The following is a 20,004-nucleotide window of genomic DNA, read 5'->3' as shown; positions in this document are numbered from 1 at the left end:
GTATTTTGTGTTTGGTATTGTTTCCCTGGATCTTGTTTTGTTACCCCCTCGAGGTCGTTTTGTTTGTATTTATTAAAGTTTTCTGTGAACCCCTTCCTCGCTGCCTAAAATTGGGTTCTTCCTTCCGCATTTCATGACACTTAGTTGCTTGCTTGTTTTATTGACTTTGCAAGGTGGCATGAAAGGTCTTAAAACGTTTACATTTATGAATTATAGTGCCATAGAATGGTGTGTGCATTTTTGTGTTATGTTGCGAGCTGGGTTTTGTGGGCCGCTCCTGCTGAAGAAGTCCAAAGCCACATTTTACTCTCAGTCCGCCCCTGGTCTGTGGTTTTCTGAATTGGAATTTTCTTAAGTATTTAGTATCGATCGGACTCTGCAGACGCCATACTCTCTCTCTCTCTCTCTCTCTCTCTCCCCCTCCCTCCCTCCCGCTTTCTGTTTGTTTGCTTTTTTTAATGACTGGTTTATGCAGTTGGCTAGGGCAGTGCTGGTTGGGCAAAACAGAGGTGCGCTCATTCAGTTGGTTAGCAAGAATGTCACTCAAATTGAAAAAGACTTGTTTCATATTTTTCACATGGCAGCCTCATGCGATTAAAAAAATCGCAACATCTGACATTGCGATTGCGATTCGATTTCGATGAATCGCTCAGCCCTAATGATGACCCACTGTTTGCAAGTATAAATGCTATCAATGTGAATTCAATTGAAATGTGTTTCTGTTCTATAAAAATGGTCTGAAGTGGTGAATTAGGGTGAATATTACAATGCTAAGAGTACAAATTGTAGTGAGCATATACTTAATCACTGTTTTAGTTATAAGGGGGTCCTTGGAAATATATAGCTGTAAAGGGTCCCCGGCTCCAAAAAGTTTGAGAACCCCTGCTTTACACCTCTATGTTAAAGAACTGGAATCGGTCAAAGTAGAAAACATACAGAGATAATAAAAACTTTAACTTTAGATGGATGGATTCTTGAATAGCTAGATTGACAGATGGATACTTACTGTAGATGGATATATGGATGGATCGTTAAATCTATTTACACACATAGGCTGTTACTATAAAAAACAGCAGCTTCACTATCTTTACGATCAAGATTACGTGTACTGTTCATGCTATGCTAAAATCCGGTACATTTGCTCGATATATATATAAATAAAAATCTGTATTGCCACATCTCTTTGCAGTTTTCTAAGTCATTTCCGTGTCGCGTACAGAGCGGTGGCCAGCGGTCAGGAAATGATTGAATACATACAGTGGGCAGGAACAGAAATGAGCTGGTCAGTCCTTTAATACATTCTGCTCTGTTCAGCGCTCTCAGGTATGGGGGTGCATTCCAATTAGATCATTCTGAGATGAAGGAGAAATATGAGAAAAGATACTTTATCAACTTCATCTTTCATTACTGAGATTACAAATCCCCAGGCCTCATAACTCGAAAACCTCTAAGTAGCAGACACCTCGCCAGATACGTGGGGGGTATGAAGTTAGTGGGGGGTTGACCAAGGTGAGTGACCGCACCACCTGTCAAGACGGAGCCGCTTTGCCAGCCATGTCTTCACAACAGGATGGTAGTTATCCACCTGCAGGCGTTCTCTTCACAGCTGGTTGAGTGTGGTGGACGCATCAGGTCCATCCTGTCAGATAGTGATCGGTGATGCTGTGCATGATTCAGGCTGTCGTTTTGAAATCTCACCTAGTGTATATGGTATGAATATTTAATAATATGTGAATATTTAGTTTATCAAAATGTTGTTTTGCAGTAGAGACACACTTAAGATGTTTAAATATATCTAATAAATTATCTAATATAAAATGAATATACATTAATGTCTGTATGTTTGAAGTAAATAGTCTAAGTTTGCTGTCTAAGGCCATATTACACAATGAAAAACAGAAATTCTTCCTTTGCATTTATTTTAATTTTCACATACGCACGGCAAAATAGTCAACCACTTTGCGTTTAGGTTTACACAGATCCACGAAAATGACGAAGTATTTGGCAACATCACTTTGTAAAAAAATATTTTGGGATTTGCATGGACAGGTTTAAGGCTTTGTTTTCACTTTATATTTACATTTAAGTTTATTCCCTACACTCTGTGAAAACAGGTACAAAAGCTGTTACTAGGACGGTACCCCTTAAAAAGGTATTAATATGTAACGTTTAGGTACATTTGATACCAATGTGTACCTTTGAGGTACTAATATGCAGGTGTACGTTTTAAAAGGGTGATGGATTTTGTACCTTTTTTCTTTATTGTGAAGTTCCTTCACTAAACTGCTGTTTATCATGTTCTTTCAGTGTGTTTCAGATCGAACAGTTTGTCTTGTCTGGCTGTCTTCAGATTTTTTCTCTGAGGGTCAGTCCTGTGTTTTAACCTTGAGTTACACATTCAGCATACACACAGTCTGTCGGTGCGATATCCTGAGAGCAGCATTTTTCCAGTAAAAACAGCCTGTTAAATCGCTTAAAAGCTAAAATACACTACAATACTTTTGTTCAGATTTTGCCCAGATTTCCAGTCTGGACTTGTTGCAGAAAGTATGTGCCAGTCTGCAGATTTTACCAGTTAGTGTGGTTCTATCTGAAACTTTCAAAAAGTCTGCAAGTGCATGATGTCTATTTAAAAAAAAAATCAGTTCAGAAGTCTTGTAGTGTATTCCAGCCATTAGGGTTCTGCACTGCACAGCCTTCTGTGAGATGTAGACTCAGCATCTTGCATTTATAGACAGATTCATAAATCTATCAAGACAGAAGGTGGTCTGCAGGTAGTTGAACCAGCTGATGTGCTGTTAGTACAATTTGTCATAGAATAAACGGATTAAACTGATATTTCCTGACAGTCACGGGCCATGGTTAAGTACAACATAATGCAACAAATCAATAATGTCTCAAACTACATTCAAATAGTTATCTACTCTTCTCTTTGTTACATTGACAGCTTTTAAAAACATTTGTCTTAATATTTGAAACATTATGTTTATTATTAGATAACTCTCAGGAATACTGTACTTCATTCTGATTGGTCGATTAGGGTATTCTGTGATTTAAGGTATACTTTTGTATAACGATTGCTTAACTGTATATTTGGCCATAGTTCCAGATATCCAATGTCGTACACTGTGCTGGTTTCATGTCTGTTTTTTGACGTAGTAAAATTATTAAAAACATTATTTAATGTCCATTTATTTATTTATTACTGACATTTAATAATATATATTTATTTTATTTACTTGCCCAACAGATTCTACACTATCCCTTTCATATTCTACTACTCTTGATATGATTTTTATGTTATCACGTACATTTACTAATGGCAGATACATTTAATTTCCAAAAAGAAAACCAACCACAACATCCACACTTAAAATGTTTTCTATGCTGACACACGGTTATTTTTTGAACTCCTAACCCTGCATTTCTATTTGATATCAGGTAAAAAAAAACACAGGGCAAAAAAATCAACTCTCTTTCTCGCTTTCTCGTTTCTCTTCAATTTGTCTGCCCCCAGAGAAGCTAAAAATATACTGTCGCTACTGCAGTCAACCAGCATTCGTGCTACAGCCTACACACACAGACAGGCCTGGTTTAAGGCAGCGCGTCATCATACCCAGCTATCCTGTGCGTGTCTGGATGGGTTTCAGCGATAATAGTTTCATAACAGAATTATTATTCTCTCAGGAAGAGGTTTGGCACAGAGGGCAGCTGACAGCTAATTCATCTGTTCTTGTATTGCAAATATTACCACTGAGATTAAGGGAGAGGGAGAGCAAAGAAATGCTGCTCCAAATACAAAAAGATTCATTTATCAGCTCTGGATTGCTTTACCAGGTATTAATATTGCGATTTGGGGCCAAGAAACATTTGTCACTGTAACGGTTGGATAGAAGATGGAGGAAGGACAACATAGCAACTGTCTCATCATCTGTACTGTGTGCTTGGCAGAATGATTTTGCAGAAACTGAAATTAAATGAGAGAATCTGAAGTCTGGGTCAATGATGTTTGCTAGAAATAGGCAATGTTTTCTAATTCATCACAATGTCAAAGGTGTTTGACTGAGTTTGTAAAAGTTATTTTTGTATGTTTTAGGTACTTTGGATACATCATAGCATGAGGTGCTCTGGGAGCCGGCAGCGCGGTGGATGACCTCCAGCATGCGGCCGTCCCTGCTGGACATTACGCTTGTGGCCATCCGCTGTTTCTAACTAAGGGTGAGGAGATCCAGATCGTACTGTACTCGCACATACTTTTTTACCCTTAACACACAAGGGAGTGATTTTATTTGTGTGTTTATGTTTCTTACCACATTGGCTAATTGACTTTCCTGACAAAACATCAAAAATGGGAAAGAACAGTTTGCCAGTGGGGTAAGTTCTATAAATAAACTTAATTATCTTTACTAACTATCTTGCTTCTCAAGGAAACGTATGTTGTTTTCCCGGAAAATAAACCAAACAGGATTAGGAAAGAAATGAGACACATGAGACATTTGTGTTACACACTGTAGAGCTTTATGTGTAGATAGCACCACTCAGATAATTTCTTTCAATACTTAAAGATGTTTTCGTAATGTTTTGATGTGATCATATTTTGAAGACGACATTCATAACTAAAACGCATTAGAAATAGCATGTGGCTTGGTTAGCTAAAACGTACAAATTAGGTTGCGTCACCTGGGATCTTAAATGGACGTAGTGATGAATGCTAGTCTTTTTAATTCGATTTTATGATAGAAGTGACAGGAGGTAAACATATCATCTCATTTACACGCTCTCAGGTAATGACCAGGCATAGAACCAGCCCTGGAGATGCCGAAGAGAAGAGATATTCTTGCCATCGTGTTGATTGTGTTACCGTGGACCCTTCTCATCACTGTGTGGCACCAAAGTGCGATTGCCCCCCTGCTTGCCATCCGGAAGGGTACTGACATCTGTTTTATATACACTGATATGAACTTCTGTTGAAGATTACTTGAGCTATAAAACTGTGACTGAAACTGTCTGCACAAACCCAAAATGACTTTCTGATTTATTAGATTTATTAATTTGATACTTGTATGAATCTGGTCTCATCTCAAGAACATTTGCATTTTGTTCTTGTAAAAAATGATATTTTAAACAGTGTTAAAGAGGTGGTGCCTAACAAGATTAATGTTCCTGCCACTTGAATACAAAAAATATTCTCGCTAACCAACCTAAAAAAACATGAGCTTCATATTCGTCTCTCGGTTCATCCATTTCATGTGACCTAATTAAAATAGTCACTATACATAAGATAAAACTAAATTCCACTTTCTACCACTTCAGACAGCTGAGTTTCTGAGTGCATGAGCCTCATTTCAAGAATCCAAATGACTCAAATGAAATTATCCAGCCGCTTTGAGAGCTTCTCATTTATTCAGCAGATAAATTGTGAAAGAATTTTGCAATAAAACCACCCTCTGTGGTGTGATTTTTTGTGGCTCTGAGTCAAAATTACCAGTTATCACGTCTGCGGTTTATTTTAGCGCCCCCTTTGAAACCCTTATGTAAGTGGATGATTCATATAGATGACAAGCTGAACCCAAACTGTTCTTTAGGGGCTTATGGGGCAAAGCTGGCAATCTAAAGGCTTCACGGCAATCCACTGGTCACTTACGACCTCTAGCTCCACCTAAAGGAACATTTGAAGATCTATACATTTGATCATTAATATCATTGGCTATCGGAGAAATGTATTCATAAAACTTTATTATGAAATGATTATCTTGGGTCTGTGTGATGCCTTGGAGGCAGGGAACATCTGGACTGTTAATGGAGTGCGCTAATCTACACGGTGTTAAAATGACTAGAGTGAAAGCATGGCTCTAATTGAACGTGATAAAGATCTGATGAGTGAGGTGTCACCATCAATTCTACCCTTAATAAGATTTCAGCGTGATCATGCCGAAGCTGCCCACTCCATCATTTTTTATATTCGGTAGCACTGTGTGATCATTCCCAGCAAAAGCCTTCCACCATGCTCATTTAATCATTTCAAACATTCTTTCAATTACTCAACCTCATGTTGTTTTAAACCCAAACAATTGACTTTCTCTTTCTTGGAAAATGATGAAAATGTTACTCTTTTCAAGTTTTATTAGAAATTAGGGACAATCCCTCTTGATAAACTCCATATATTTGCTGTCCTTCCGAAACCTTGGATGTCCAAATTCGTTGTTTTTCAGGAAATAAGAAAAACACTGTAATTTTTAATTGATTAAATATTGTGTTGTCAAAGTTGATCAGCCCTTTTTAATACTTTCTATGAGTTAGATATTTGCAAAAACCATTGACAGACATAAAGGGTGACTAATTACAATAACCATGATAAATAAATAAAATATGCAGATACAATGTTTTAGACGGACAGCAGGTATATTCAAGTTTTCTAATGCATTATCTTTATCTTCCAGCTTCCGAAAATATGTTTTTAGAAAGTTTTCTTTTACATTGTTATTATGTTTTACGTTACTTTTGAGTATTTTTAAACGTTCTGCTAACAATCGCACATATATAACGTTTAGCAATGACATGTCATCTTTTAATGTTACTGCATAAAAAACTTTGATAACTTTTAACATCGCCAACATTTTCAGAAAGTTCTTTGTGAGGTGGAAATTAAGTCTTTTTTCACTGGTATTCTTTCCTTCTGAAATGGGAGTGCTGGACGGTATCACCGTAGATTTATATAACGGTATTTTCCAGATTTATAGCGGTTTACGGTATATGGTGGTATTTTTTTACCACATTTTCTAGTGATTGAGAGAGGAAATGCTGCAGTTGATTGACTTAAAATGCCCTTTATACTGTCATTTGGTGAGTGAATATTTGCCACACTAGTGAGGTTAGCAAGTCCCACAAAATGATGGTGTTTATAAAGAGGTTGCACTAATGAAGTGAAGGAATCAGGATGCATGACAGAATACAGAACCTTTTAACTGTGCACAATTTGCAAACAACTTGTAACTACACAATGTAAACAATCCTGTTCCCCTATTATGACAGCAAAATTTAGACTACTTTAATAACTGAATAGCATGCAAAGGTAACTTGCATACATTATTAAAGAAAATAAATAGAGAAAAATGCCCGACAATTAATACCATCTGTCTGAATAGTTGAATACAAAATAGTAACAATTTTACCATTAAACATGCATGTGATACATAGACACAATGGATTCATGATTTCCTGAAATCATATTATCATATCAAATAATCATAAAACAAAGGCTTAAATTAGATGTGTGAGAGGAAATCAATCGCATCACGCTGTCTATCCTCATCATAGCATTCAGAGAAACAGGTTACACTAGAAACATATCGTGATATGCTAGTATTGAGTAGGTATGAGGGGAACACGCTCGCTTTTTGAAGATGTTTGCTCGTGAGTGAATTTAATATAACGTAATGCGAATTTACAATTGCTACACGTGTTACAGACATCTGCTGTTCAGCTTCCATTGCGACATGAACGGAATATGTAACGTTAGCGCTCATGCGCGAGTGATGATACAGTAGTGCCACGACATAGAAAGACGCATTCTGTGTGAAAGGCTGGTCCCTGTGTGAAAAGGGACCCCACTGAAACAGCATTTCCGCACATTGTTTAAGCTGCATACACCGGTAATACGGTATATTACAAATTCATATAAAAACAAAAAATACACACCGGTATTCAGTATGAACCGGTATACCGCCCATCACTATGAAACGGGCTCCAAAAATATCACATCAACACCAAATTGTTTTGGACCCAAACATCACTTACGTCAATATGTTTTATCCTTTAATTTTTTTTACTTTTGTATTCTATGGAAAAAGGAAATTCATATGGTTTGTAACAGGGGTTAGTAAACTGTTCATTGAGCATTAAAAACTAAATCATAGACAAGTCAACTTGTTAATTTTAATCGCAACATAACAATATTATGATCTCATGGTTCCTGCTCTCACCCCCTCCAGTCTGTCACCATCTAGTAAAAGAGATCTTAATCATACCAGAGCGACTAACCATCCACCGACAGCGGCTAGCAGGTACTCCTCTAAGGTTTGTGGCATGCGTAAATCATAAAGAGAGCAACCCTGGGGGTGCTAATGCCTTAATTCTCTTTCTGTGTCCCCTAGATGACGGGACGGAGGCCAGACACGAGGCCGGGCCGGCCACAGACTCAAAGGAATACTGCTCACAAGACAAGGACATAGTTGAGGTGGTCCGTACGGAATATGTGTACACAAGACCCCCACCCTGGTCAGATGTATTGCCAACCATCCACGTCATTACCCCGACATACAGTCGCCCGGTGCAGAAGGCCGAGCTGACGCGACTGGCAAACACTTTCCTCCACGTGGCTAACCTACACTGGATCCTAGTAGAGGACTCTCAAAGGAGAACCCCTTTAGTTACGAGGTTGCTGAAGGAGACGGGGCTTAACTACACGCATCTCAACGTGGAGACCCCGAGGAACTATAAGCTCCGGGGGGACACAAGAGATCCCAGGATTCCTCGAGGAACCATGCAGAGGAACCTGGCTCTGAGATGGCTCCGGGAGACATTCAACGCTAACAGCAGCCAGGCGGGAATCGTCTACTTTGCGGATGATGATAATACGTACAGCTTGGAGCTCTTTGAGGAGGTAAGACAAGACAGGCGTAACAGTCATCTACATGTCAGTACTGGTCCTTGATTCTGATTGGCTGAGCCGAGATCTAAGACGTTATCAAATACCCAGATTTATATCGGCTGACCGCATCACATAGCCTAAATATCATTTTATTTCCTTTATTTATGAAAACTTGCTAAGTCTTACACCGCCCTTAGCTGTTATAAAATGCACTGTAACCCACTGCTTCGCGGGGCTTATTGCTTTATTGTAACACATCAATTAATTGTTCTTGTTAAGTGAGTCTGACTACTCACATTGATTAAATAATAATCTTTGTGCTAAGTGTTTCATCTGAGTGATCTGTTTTGTATTATCTTTTCATCAGTCACCTACTGGTACTTGGGTAGAAATATCCATTTGTGTTTAATGATCATTGTATGGACATTTCCACATTGACTATACTTTCAATGCATTTCTTTACCTTGTAGTGCTGCAGGTCGCTGTAACGGCCTGTCAGGTCTTCAATTGTCTCGTCCCCATCACTCTTTGCGGTAGATTACCTCAATAATAAAAATTGATAGTGGTGAGAAAGCGTAACAGAGAAATACTTTTGAAGCGCAGACAACAGCAGGACTAAAGACTATAATAAGACTTTGAACAAAAGCTGCCACTGTTGATGTATGTAGCTAAGATTAACATGCTTTCAATATAGTACTCCAAATGAATCATTGTGCACCACTGATTTCGCATTACCTTGTAAATATTGAATCTTAAGTAAAAACATTATAGTTTATTATATATGAATTATTTAAACTTGTTCTCTAGGCTTCAATGTAGTTTTTAACATCAAAAAGTCACAGTTATGTTATGCATGGCCTCAAATCGCCAACCCTCAAAAAAGTCAATGCCAACGAGGAGAGGCAGAATACCTTTTAAAATGTAGAATATTGTAATAGTTTGTGAATTATGCATGTGACCTTGTTGCATCAAAAATGCTTATGCAGGCACTTTGAATGACAAGCTTATTTACAAATGCTGCCTATTTTTATCCCCTCTTCACAAGGCTTTCAATTATTAACTTCTTACTTAACGTGACTAATATTTTGATGTAAAGGTCTTTCATAAAGTGTATTCATTTGTCTATGCATGTGCTATGTTCTTATGCTATTAAAACAGATGTTTATGAATAGCATTTATAGACAAAAATCTTAAAGTTTTCATCATTTACTTATCCTCATGTCGTTCCAAACCTGTATGACTTTTTTTGTTCTGCAGAAGACAAAAGAAGATATTTTGAAGAATGTTGGTAACCAAACAACATTTAACCCTATTGACCTCCACTGTATGGACACAGAACCACTGACACATTTCTCAAAATATCTTCTTTTCTATAATTGAAAATGTCTACCACAGAAGAAAAAATCATATACATATTTGGAATGACAAGAGGGTGAATTTTGGGGAACTAGCGCTTTAATATCGCCTTAAATTTTTTATACAGTTTGTACCATCAATAATTCATTTGTTAAGTGGGTTTTGTTGATTGTTCTAATAATTACTTAGTGCTATTAGTAGGATTATGTCACACAGACTGCCCGTGCATGAAGTACACTTTGGACTTTTAGTGCCGAGCTCAGAGCTAAAGGAACTTCACCATTATTCCTCTCACCTTTGTGGCTTCTCTGACTTGACAATCATTTCAACATCTCCTGTGCTGAAAAATGAGTCATCTATAGGTCTAGGTTCCCTTCTTTCTGAGCTCATGTACCTCAAATGTGAGGCAAAAGGCAGAAAAGAGCCGTTCATTACACGAAACTAGGCCAGTCGGCTTTGTCAGCCTTTCCCCGTGACAGCTACTTTAAAAAAGATTAATTTCCCCCTGAGTCTGCAATGAGCATGCATCCTTTTTATGAGCTATATTTTCTAATTCCAGCTGTTTTTGTTTTTCGCCAACTGGTCGAGAAAACGCCCCCGTTCTTCTTTAATGAAAAATGCCCAGGGTGCAATATAATATTAGTTGTGTTGAAATTAATCCAATGGAGAGTGACATTTTGGCCAGGATTCTTCTTCTTAATGCCCGATATGGTGCAGAGGGGTCACAGTAAATTACTCAAGTTAGATTTGAATCGGTCCGGGCAGCCTATACTGTTACAGTCAGCAAAACCATCCTTTACGTTTAGCTTAATTTATTTAGTTTCTACACACACAGTGAGCGGTTTTCACAAATGAGAAAAAGGAACACTGCGCCTCTCCGTCCTTTTGTAGTTCTTTGTAAAAGCCTTCCCAGGACATGGTAGGTAATGCATTATGGGTATAAAGACAACTGCTTCTCTGGTCTGGTCTTGCCTTCACTGTTCATTAGGCTTACTGTTCCTCTCCTTTTATGATGTGGACCACTTGGACTGGGCGGCACACAAAGCATTTTAGACGCAGGAGGGTAGGGAGCGTTTGAAGCATGAAGATTAAAGGAGCACGTGTCTGTCTGTCTCTCTCTATCTCACATGTTTTCTGTCTTTTACTGTCTGTTTTTTGGGGTCTCTGATCACCTCACACGACCTGCTCAGGATGGGTTCTGATGTTGAGGTCTATTTGTTGGTGTCTGAGTTACCACACTGTTCACACTGTACATGGGCTGAGGTAGAAGTCTTATCAGTTTTGTGTCTGTTCCGCATGGGTCCTAGCGAGAGATAGAACAGTACGGTCAAACTGCCATGGCCAGGATGAGTTTGTGGCACTATTGTTTTTATTTCAGTTTTTTTTCAGTGAATAATTTTAGTTTATTTACGTTTGTTGCTATAGTGCACCATTTGTAATTTTCATTTAGATCAATCAATTAATAATAAGGCTGATATTTGATATCAATAAACAAAAGTATTTTAATAGTATCAGTTTTAGGAAACTGCAGTTCAAGCAAAACATATTGTAATACCCCATTAATATGAAAATAAAAATGTATTATCACATATTTTAAAACTGAATTTTCTACTACACTGCTGAAAAACAAACAACATTTATAATAAATGTAACAACTTCTTTCTCTCTGTCTTTTATTTCTCTAGATGCGCTTGACCCGTAAGGTATCAGTCTGGCCTGTAGCCTTTGTTGGAGGTTTACGGTACGAGTCCCCAAAGGTCAATGCAGCTGGGAAAGTCTATGGCTGGAAAACAGTTTTTGACCCTCACCGGCCCTTTGCCATTGACATGGCAGGTTTTGCCATCAACCTGCGGCTCATTCTCTTTAAGCCTCAGGCCTACTTCAAGTTGAGGGGAGTGAAGGGGGGATACCAGGAGAGCAGCTTGCTCAGAGAGCTGGTCACTCTCAATGACCTGGAACCAAAAGCTGCCAACTGCACTAAGGTGAGGAGACATCACAACATTCCACATAACACGTTTTCAAATGTGTGCCTTTTCAATGTAATGAAAAAAGTATGATTAAATGATAATAATAATAAAATTATAATGATAAAAGTAGTTACATAACTATTCTATTATGTTATCTCATGTTGTTCTAAAATCCATGGTGCTGTTTTTCCTGTGGAACACAAAAATATAATCTTCACAAAGTCTTCACAGCGATGGCTGTTCATGTCTCCTAATCTCCACATAACAACAGCAAAAAATAAAACATATAATTTGTGCACTAGCCCAGCTAACAGGGAAGGTTATTATAAGTTTCTCTTAAACGTTGTCTAAAAGTTCTCTTAAAAAAAGAGCTTTTTAGCAACATTGTCATTGCTAAACATTCGAAAAACAAAACAAAACATTTGTTTTAAAAATATTCTTGCTTTATTAGTGCAACATTTAAAACATGTCTGGCTTAATACCTTAATGGTTAATGGTATTATCAAAACATTCGACGAACAGCTGAGACATTCAAAAATAGCACTTAAAAAACGCAGGTGATCAAAATGGATAAATACGTCGAAACTATCAAGTGGGCTTTTATTTTTGAATTGAGCTTAAGAAAATAACAGCATACAGGTTTGGAACGATGTAAGAGTGAATTAGTAATGACAGGATAGTCATGTTTGTCTGAATTTGTAAATGTGCATGCAGCTGCAGTAAATTCCTTTTTACCAATAAAAATCAACAAAATCGTTTTTTGTGCATTCGACTAAAAACTACAACTCCGGGACATTTTATTGCATCTTAATCATGTTAGTTATTCCCTTTTGCTGCAGTATTTGTTTGTAAATTATTCAAAGAAAAAAATGTGCCTGTTTGAGGAATAAATGTAAATGTGTGATACAAACGAGTGTGTGTGTGTGTGTGCGCCTATAAGAAAAAAAGACATTTAATGTAGAAAGGAGCTGACTAATGTTATTGAGCTCAGGGATATCTTACCTCCAATGAGACTTAATAAGCATTTATCCATTGAGAGGCAGTTGAACCACAACCAATTCTGAGCCGTATTTTTACATAAGCTCTGTTATCCTGGATTCATACTGACTGTAAACAAGAGTTCTCTGAAAACTCATTTAAACCCAAAGAAATAAAGGTACACAGGCATCATATAGTTACTGGAAAAGATGCAATTCTGTATTATTCCATGAATTGAGGTCTACCAGTGCATCTCAACTCACACACACAGAAACGCACCATTATTCCAAGTCGGACTTGCCAGCCGAATTGGAAACGGGGCTTCCAGGCTTGTCTCAACACAATCATACATAATTCATGAGGGCCAATGATCAGGAGGATGTCGGTTTCTAAAAGACGGAAACATGGGAATTGGATAAGAAATTATGAAATGGGCACTGTTTATTACTCTAGACATTTACTAGAATATCCGGGAGGGTAATGAGGCAGATTATTTGTTTGTATGGATTGGTATGTTGATGGCATAAATAGGGAGATTAAAATACAATGTACACTTGCTCCTGATCTCACTGCATACTGAGAGGAGCATGCACGCATGAGGCCAACGCTGCATGATAGCTACAACTGATGTATATTTCAGCACTTCTGATTTTTACCCAGAGATATGTTCTCATGTGGAGATGATCTACACTCCATGACGAGCACCATGCTAAATTTAGAACTAAATTGTGGATGACACACAGCTGCTGAGAGGCAACTTAACCTGTGTGTGTGCTACTGGGATATGTACTATAGATGTGGGACAATAGCACGCTATACAACGAGAATAGTAGTTGTTTCTGTTTTATTTCAGTTCAAATAATATTTTATAATTTTTTTTAATTTGCTTTTGTCATTTTTTATTTATTGTTTATTTTTATAGTGCTTATAAGTATAAGTATAATGCCTCCACATACACTTACATCAGTGTAGTGCAGCGGCAGATTTTTAAGTTTTTAAAATAATACTTAAAACTATTTAAAATAGTTTTAGAATTATAATCACATTGGTTAAAAACATTTTGAAAGCTACGATAATAACAAAGCAATAATGGAAAAAAATAGATTTCAACTAACACACACGCAAGTTAAGAAAACCAAACAAAGAAAACACCTGTTTACTTAAGTAACCCATATTTCCTTATTCCAGATTCTTGTGTGGCACACCCGGACGGAGAAACCTGTTCTGGTGAACGAGGGAAAGAAAGGCTTCACAGACCCAAATGTGGAGATCTGACATCTGCTTCGACTACGGTAATGAAAAAAGCAATCTCTTCAGACTTAATCATCTCAGTGTCAACAAGATAACATGGGTTCGTCGTAGGACATGAGGCCATGTGTTTAAATTACATCTGTCCTTGCCTTACTCTGTCTAACAAAACTCTGTACAGATGTGTCAAAGAATAATTATCTTTGTGTTTCAGAGATGGTTACTGCAAGACCCAAAGCAGATGTCAGAGCGTCTTTACCACCTTGAACAGTTAGTAAAGCTTTTCCTGTAAACCACAATTTAACAAGCTCGATATGGACCTCATATTCTAAAGCACAGATACGTTTTTTTTAAAGGCAACATGATCAGTATTTTGTCAGAACAAACCTCAGCGCCAGGGGGTGCTAGACACATACGGACGGAAGGGAAATTGTGGAATATATTGATAGTGTTAGAAATCTGAGAACTGGATCTTCCTCCGTCTAGGAGAACTCTGCATCAGGAAGAGCTGTGAAAAATGGTGACAGCAGTCTCGTGAACAGGTTTAACAGGCTGAGCCGGCACTTGACACGGAGTCAACAGTGAACGTTGATCCGTTTAAGAGACATTTACGTTCCTTTACTTCTACAAGACTGATATTTGAACACAAAGAAGGGAATGATTTCTTTTTTACAAGTGTATTTTTAAGTTTATGTTTTGTTGTTTACATTACCGTCTTGCTAGCACAGCACTACTGATCTTCAGATTTTTGCCTCAAGTCAAATTCAGCTTCACTCGGCGGTATTAAACCATTATACCATTTACCAAGGCTGGCTGCTATACTGGACTTCGATATCACAAAGTTGTAACGTTTGTCTAAGACGTTAATTAAATGAATAGCACTTGTCCTGTGTTCCTATGGGGACACGCATTGTAAATATAACTTAAAGATGAACAATCATAGACTTCAAAATAAAGTGATCTAGCATTCAACTGAACAAACAATGTAACTACTGTATTTGTACCTAAGTGTAAAGTATGAAACAAACATAATTTACAACAACATCCACATATAACACATTCAACTTTGCACTTACGTTAACGCCAAAGGAGACAGAATGGTGGTGAAGGGTTTGGTATTTCAGAATGAGGGTATTTTCACAAGTATGTTCAGTATTAAATGGGTTTGCCTTAGAGAGCTGCTCAGAGCTCGCCTCAGTAAATACTCAGCTGAAGTATATGTCAAACCCAAGCTGTGGGCTTTAAATCTGCAGAGGGTCTTACTGAGATGTTGCTTTACCAATAAAGCTAATATTGAGACAGTCAGAACACATAAAGTCTGGTTTCATAAAACATAGCTATTTTCCTATACCACAAAATCAAGAGGCCACATGTTCTGGGTATCTTGTGGAACATCACTAAAACTGCACGGGCAAACATATTAAGCTGTGGTAGTTTGATTATAAATCTGGCATGAAAACAAACTGAAAAATCTGGCCTGAAAGATTTGGTTGTGAATGGGAAAGTTCACCCAAAAATGAAAATCGTTGAATAATTTATTCATCCTCGTGTCATTCCAAACGGTAAACTTTCTTCTCTAGAGCACAAAAGAAGATATTTGGAAGAATATTGGTAACCGAACAACATGGTCCCCTATTTACTTCTATTATATGGACACAAAACCACTTTTTTGTCCATACAATATCTTTTGTGTTTCATATAGAGGAGTCATAAACAGGTTTTTAACAACATGAGGTTAAATAAAAGATGACAGATATTTTTTATTTTGGCTGAACTATTTCTTAATGTAACTATACTCAACATACTGTAAACACTGTATAAAACAATGTCATGGAAAGTATTCTGAGAATCCCTAATCCTGAGCACACAACAGACAGAAAGCATTTCAAAATAAATGAACAAACGAAAGTAATAAGAGGATAAAAAGCCCTTCAGCTGTTTCATACATCAGACAATGATACTCCCTACACATTTACGGGTAGATGTCACTTTTGCTGTATTAGAGGCTACACATAAACAGCGTATGAAACACATGGTCAAGCACAAATGTTCTTTATATTCAGAATTGTATTGTGGCTTGGGTGGCTGAACGGTGAGATTTCAAAGAGTAAGTAATTCTTGTACTGTCACTTTAACAGCCCATAATTACTTCATCAATCAGTGGTGAGGCTTAGGGTGCATAGCACATGTTTAATGGAATATAACTTTTCAAACTTTGAAGATACAGCTTACTCCTTGTGGGATGTGATGGATTGTTGCTTTAGGACGTTTCGGCAAAATTCGTTTCTTTGTAATTTCTGAAGTTTGTGAGAGTCAAAGTCTTTTTTTTAAATGCGCACATAACACACTGCTCTGAGCTCTTATCTGCGGCTAACAAAGTACCACATCCCTACTGCGTTTCAAAAGCCTCTTCAGCTCACAGAGTCCTTCTGAGCAACCACACAATACATGCAGGCTAATGAAGGACGGGGATGGATAGAGGGAGAGCATCATTAAAATGGAAGACTCGTGTTTGAAGCATTTCTTTATTTCAGGGTTTTTGTGTAATTAGCAAGTTATGAACACCATAAAAGATGAGGACATTATTGGGGTATAAAATGTAACCATGTTTCTGGAGATGATTGTAATAGCATTCATTTGAGTCAGAGGTCATGGGGGTCAACTTCCTTGCCATCTTTGTCTTTCATGCAGAAATCTCTCTGAAGTAAATAAATAGTTCACCTCAAAATGAAAATAACATTATTTATTCGTCCCTGTGTCTCTCCAAACGTGTAGCTGTTGTTTTTCCTATGAATGAAAAGCATTCTCAGCTCAATATGTTACTGCATGTGTGAGATTCAACGAGGTTCTGTTGTCAATTCACTATATTCTGAAAGCAAAAGTAGCAGGATGGACAACTGATATGGCATATAACATGCCTTTGGAAATCTTAGCTGTCGTAAACTAGTTGTATAATGAACTGCTATGATAGTTTAATGGTCTTTTTTTGTTCACTGTCATAAATTGTTATATGGCAAGAGCAAACTAATTTTTGAGGGGAAACAACAAGCATATCATTGCTGTTTTTCCAAAACCTTGTATTTCCATTTTTTAGGAAATGAAAAAAGAAAAGCTGTACTTTTTAAATGATTAAATACAATGCAAAACCCAGTGACAAACATAAAGGATGCCTAATAATAATGATTTATGGAAAATCACAAATTAGCAGCAGTAATACTAAGGATCCTAATGAATGTTTTACCTTTAAATCCAATAAAAACACTATTCATCCTTTCTTTCACGTCCAAATTCACACTGAAAGCCGACAAGTGCATGTACACTGAAAGTAGATGATGTCACCTGTTATTTTCTTGAGAGGAATGCTGAAACAGGCTGTTCACATGTGAATTTTTTGGTTTTTTGAAAATAAGCCTTGAAAAAACAAGTTGTTAACAGCTGCATTTGTTTGTGTCGAATGCTGTTACAAAGCCCACTTAATGTATTGTTAAAGAAAAACAGCTGTTGTACGAGGTTTGTGTATTTATTCTCGATATATTTATGTATTTATTTACATTATCTTTTCTTATGAAAGTGAACTCAGATTTGACTGAAATGCCTGCATCTGTTTCGATACATAGACAGCACAGATTCACTGTTGTATTCAGATATTACATCTGAACTAGGACTTGATTCATGGACTAAAATGCAGATAAACATGCAGATTATTAGAAAATTGTTGACAAAAACAGTTGTTGCTGACCTGCAGCCAAGGCGTTCAGATATCAAGACCGTGTTTTCTGATATAGAGCTCAAAAACATTAAAAACACATGCAAAGATTCATGCCACACTTGTTTGGTTGCGCATTTTTCTAAAGGTTAGCAGATTTTCCACATTGCCCACAAAGTGTATTGGCTGAAATGAGTAGCCTATATTTGACCTGAACACTCACCTTCATTTTCTTTTCTACTTGCAAGACGAAACATTTCTGCACGTTACTCCTGTAAATGTTTTTTTTTGTTCCACAGATCATCTCAGAATGAAACAGAAAATAAATGTCTTTGAAAAAAGAGTGCTGTGATTTATTAGATATATGTACCTACATACCATACTTCATAAAGTGACCAATCAAACATTAAATCATTTTTACAGATCTAAACATTTAACCAACATCTGCTGGTATCTGATCATGCTAGTACTTCAATACAACGTGTTACAGTTCAACAGTCATGTTTTGTTTAAATTAGTAAATATTTTCGGGCAGAGAATTATTATTTTAATAATTGGGTTATAATCCCCAATGTGAAAAGGCTTTGATATGTGTTTGTTCTTCTGACAACCTTCTGAATGGATGTTATGTTCTTTTGTTTTAAATACTGGTGAAAGAGTCAATAACCACCAAACGAAACAATCCATTTTGTTATACCACATGCCTTCAAGACACCAAAGAACATTGGATGGCCCAGGAAACATTCACAAAAGCTGTTGCTTCACAAAACATCAGGCAGCTGACTGTTTCTAACAGACAGGCCCAAGCTGTTGTTGTGACATGTGATGAAATCTGCCATACTCTCATCATGCCATTTTTTTGTAAATGTTCAAGATAAGGTGGGTCTTAAATTTCCATTGGTTTAGACAGAAGCAGTTTCTGTAATCTGGCCTTAATTTTTTTCCACAGAAGGTGCGGGGACAGGAAAAATTACTTTCTAGAGATGATTATGGCTGAAATAACATGATCATGTTTATTATTGAAATATGTTGACTAATTGGCCTGTAGGTCTTAATAAGATAATATTTAAAGCGTTAATGGCATTATGGGTTGTATTTAAACATGTGAATTAGGAAGGTAGCGCTGCTGGCTACTAGTGTTATGTCTGTAAATATATTTTTTTAAACTCCTGACCAAAACCTAAAACAAATCATAGGGCCTACTGTAGTTTGAGGCTTTGAGCTGCTTTGCTTGACAAGAGTAATGAGTGCGTTTACATGCACAGTCTTACTCCGATTATGCTTAATAAGATGATAACAAGTAAGGTCATGTAAACGCGTAGAACTGGTTTATTTTATTTATCGGTCAAAGCTAACGGCGTTAGCAAAACCCGCTTGGCAGAGGTCGTTTTTGCACATTTTCTCCCGGTTTTGTTTATGTGCGCATGTCTGACAGAGCAACATAAAAAAAGTCTCAAACGGAAGTTAACTTATACAAAATGTTGTGCACAAGTGCCCACTGTAATTAATCGGACAGCAACGTGAGTGGGCATTTTACACTCATTCATGAACATCGTGACGTCTATGCACGCGAGAAAACCGTCCGTGCCCCGACAAAACTTTGCGCCCTGTTGTGATGAAGCAAGAGTTGCAGCTGAGAAGGCCATTCTTTGTTGTAATATTTTCAATTATGGCGTATACCGACCGAGCTGCAGCAGACACATTTGTAAACAACTTTACTTGGACCTTCTTACTTGGATCTTCTTGGCTCAGTTCAGCTTCCACTTATAATGTGCATGGAGGATGATGAGGCTGCAGAGGCCTTGGAACAGTTCTTCAGTACACATTTCATAGAACATGATAGTGTAGAGCCTCTGATGTTTGTTTTTATGCAGGACATGCAAACATTTTTAGAGAATGTACAAAATGCATCTTAGAGTCTTTTGTCGAGTACAAAATTGAACAGGGTTGTCCATTTTTTGTTTTGTGTTATGATTTTATGTTAAATCTTTTCACAATGCCACATATGCATTGAAAGCTGATATGGAAGCCTCAATTTTGCAAAAACAGACGTGAGTCGTCCTGCTCTTTATATATATATATATATATATATATATATA

At 37.2% G+C, this 20,004-nt stretch overlaps 1 protein-coding gene across 2 annotated transcripts in view; it reads left to right on the top strand.

Annotated features, from left to right (window-relative positions):
• The window catches only part of b3gat1a (beta-1,3-glucuronyltransferase 1 (glucuronosyltransferase P) a), a 63,324-nt gene extending 45,084 nt beyond the window's left edge, over window positions 1-18,240 (top strand). The window contains exons 3-9 of one of the 2 annotated variants that reach the window (XR_013787174.1): window positions 4,097-4,218; window positions 4,785-4,927; window positions 8,154-8,662; window positions 11,692-11,988; window positions 14,140-14,243; window positions 14,414-14,469; window positions 14,556-15,505. Coding sequence is in view for 1 of the 2 variants with exons in the window: in XM_079465361.1 (XP_079321487.1) it covers window positions 4,816-4,927; window positions 8,154-8,662; window positions 11,692-11,988; window positions 14,140-14,226 (1,005 nt within the window). In the remaining variant the exon portion in view is untranslated. Of the gene's footprint in view, window positions 1-4,096; window positions 4,219-4,784; window positions 4,928-8,153; window positions 8,663-11,691; window positions 11,989-14,139; window positions 14,244-14,413 lie in introns of both variants that reach the window. The other variant, XM_079465361.1, reaches the window with a different exon arrangement.
• The last annotated feature ends 1,764 nt before the right edge of the window (window positions 18,241-20,004 follow it).

This window comes from Barbatula barbatula (genome assembly GCF_947034865.1).
Source record: "Barbatula barbatula genome assembly, chromosome: 10".
Lineage (NCBI taxonomy): Eukaryota > Metazoa > Chordata > Actinopteri > Cypriniformes > Nemacheilidae > Barbatula > Barbatula barbatula.
The sequence above is the reverse complement of the archived record's forward strand: the minus strand, read 5'-3'. Positions and strand labels throughout refer to the sequence as shown.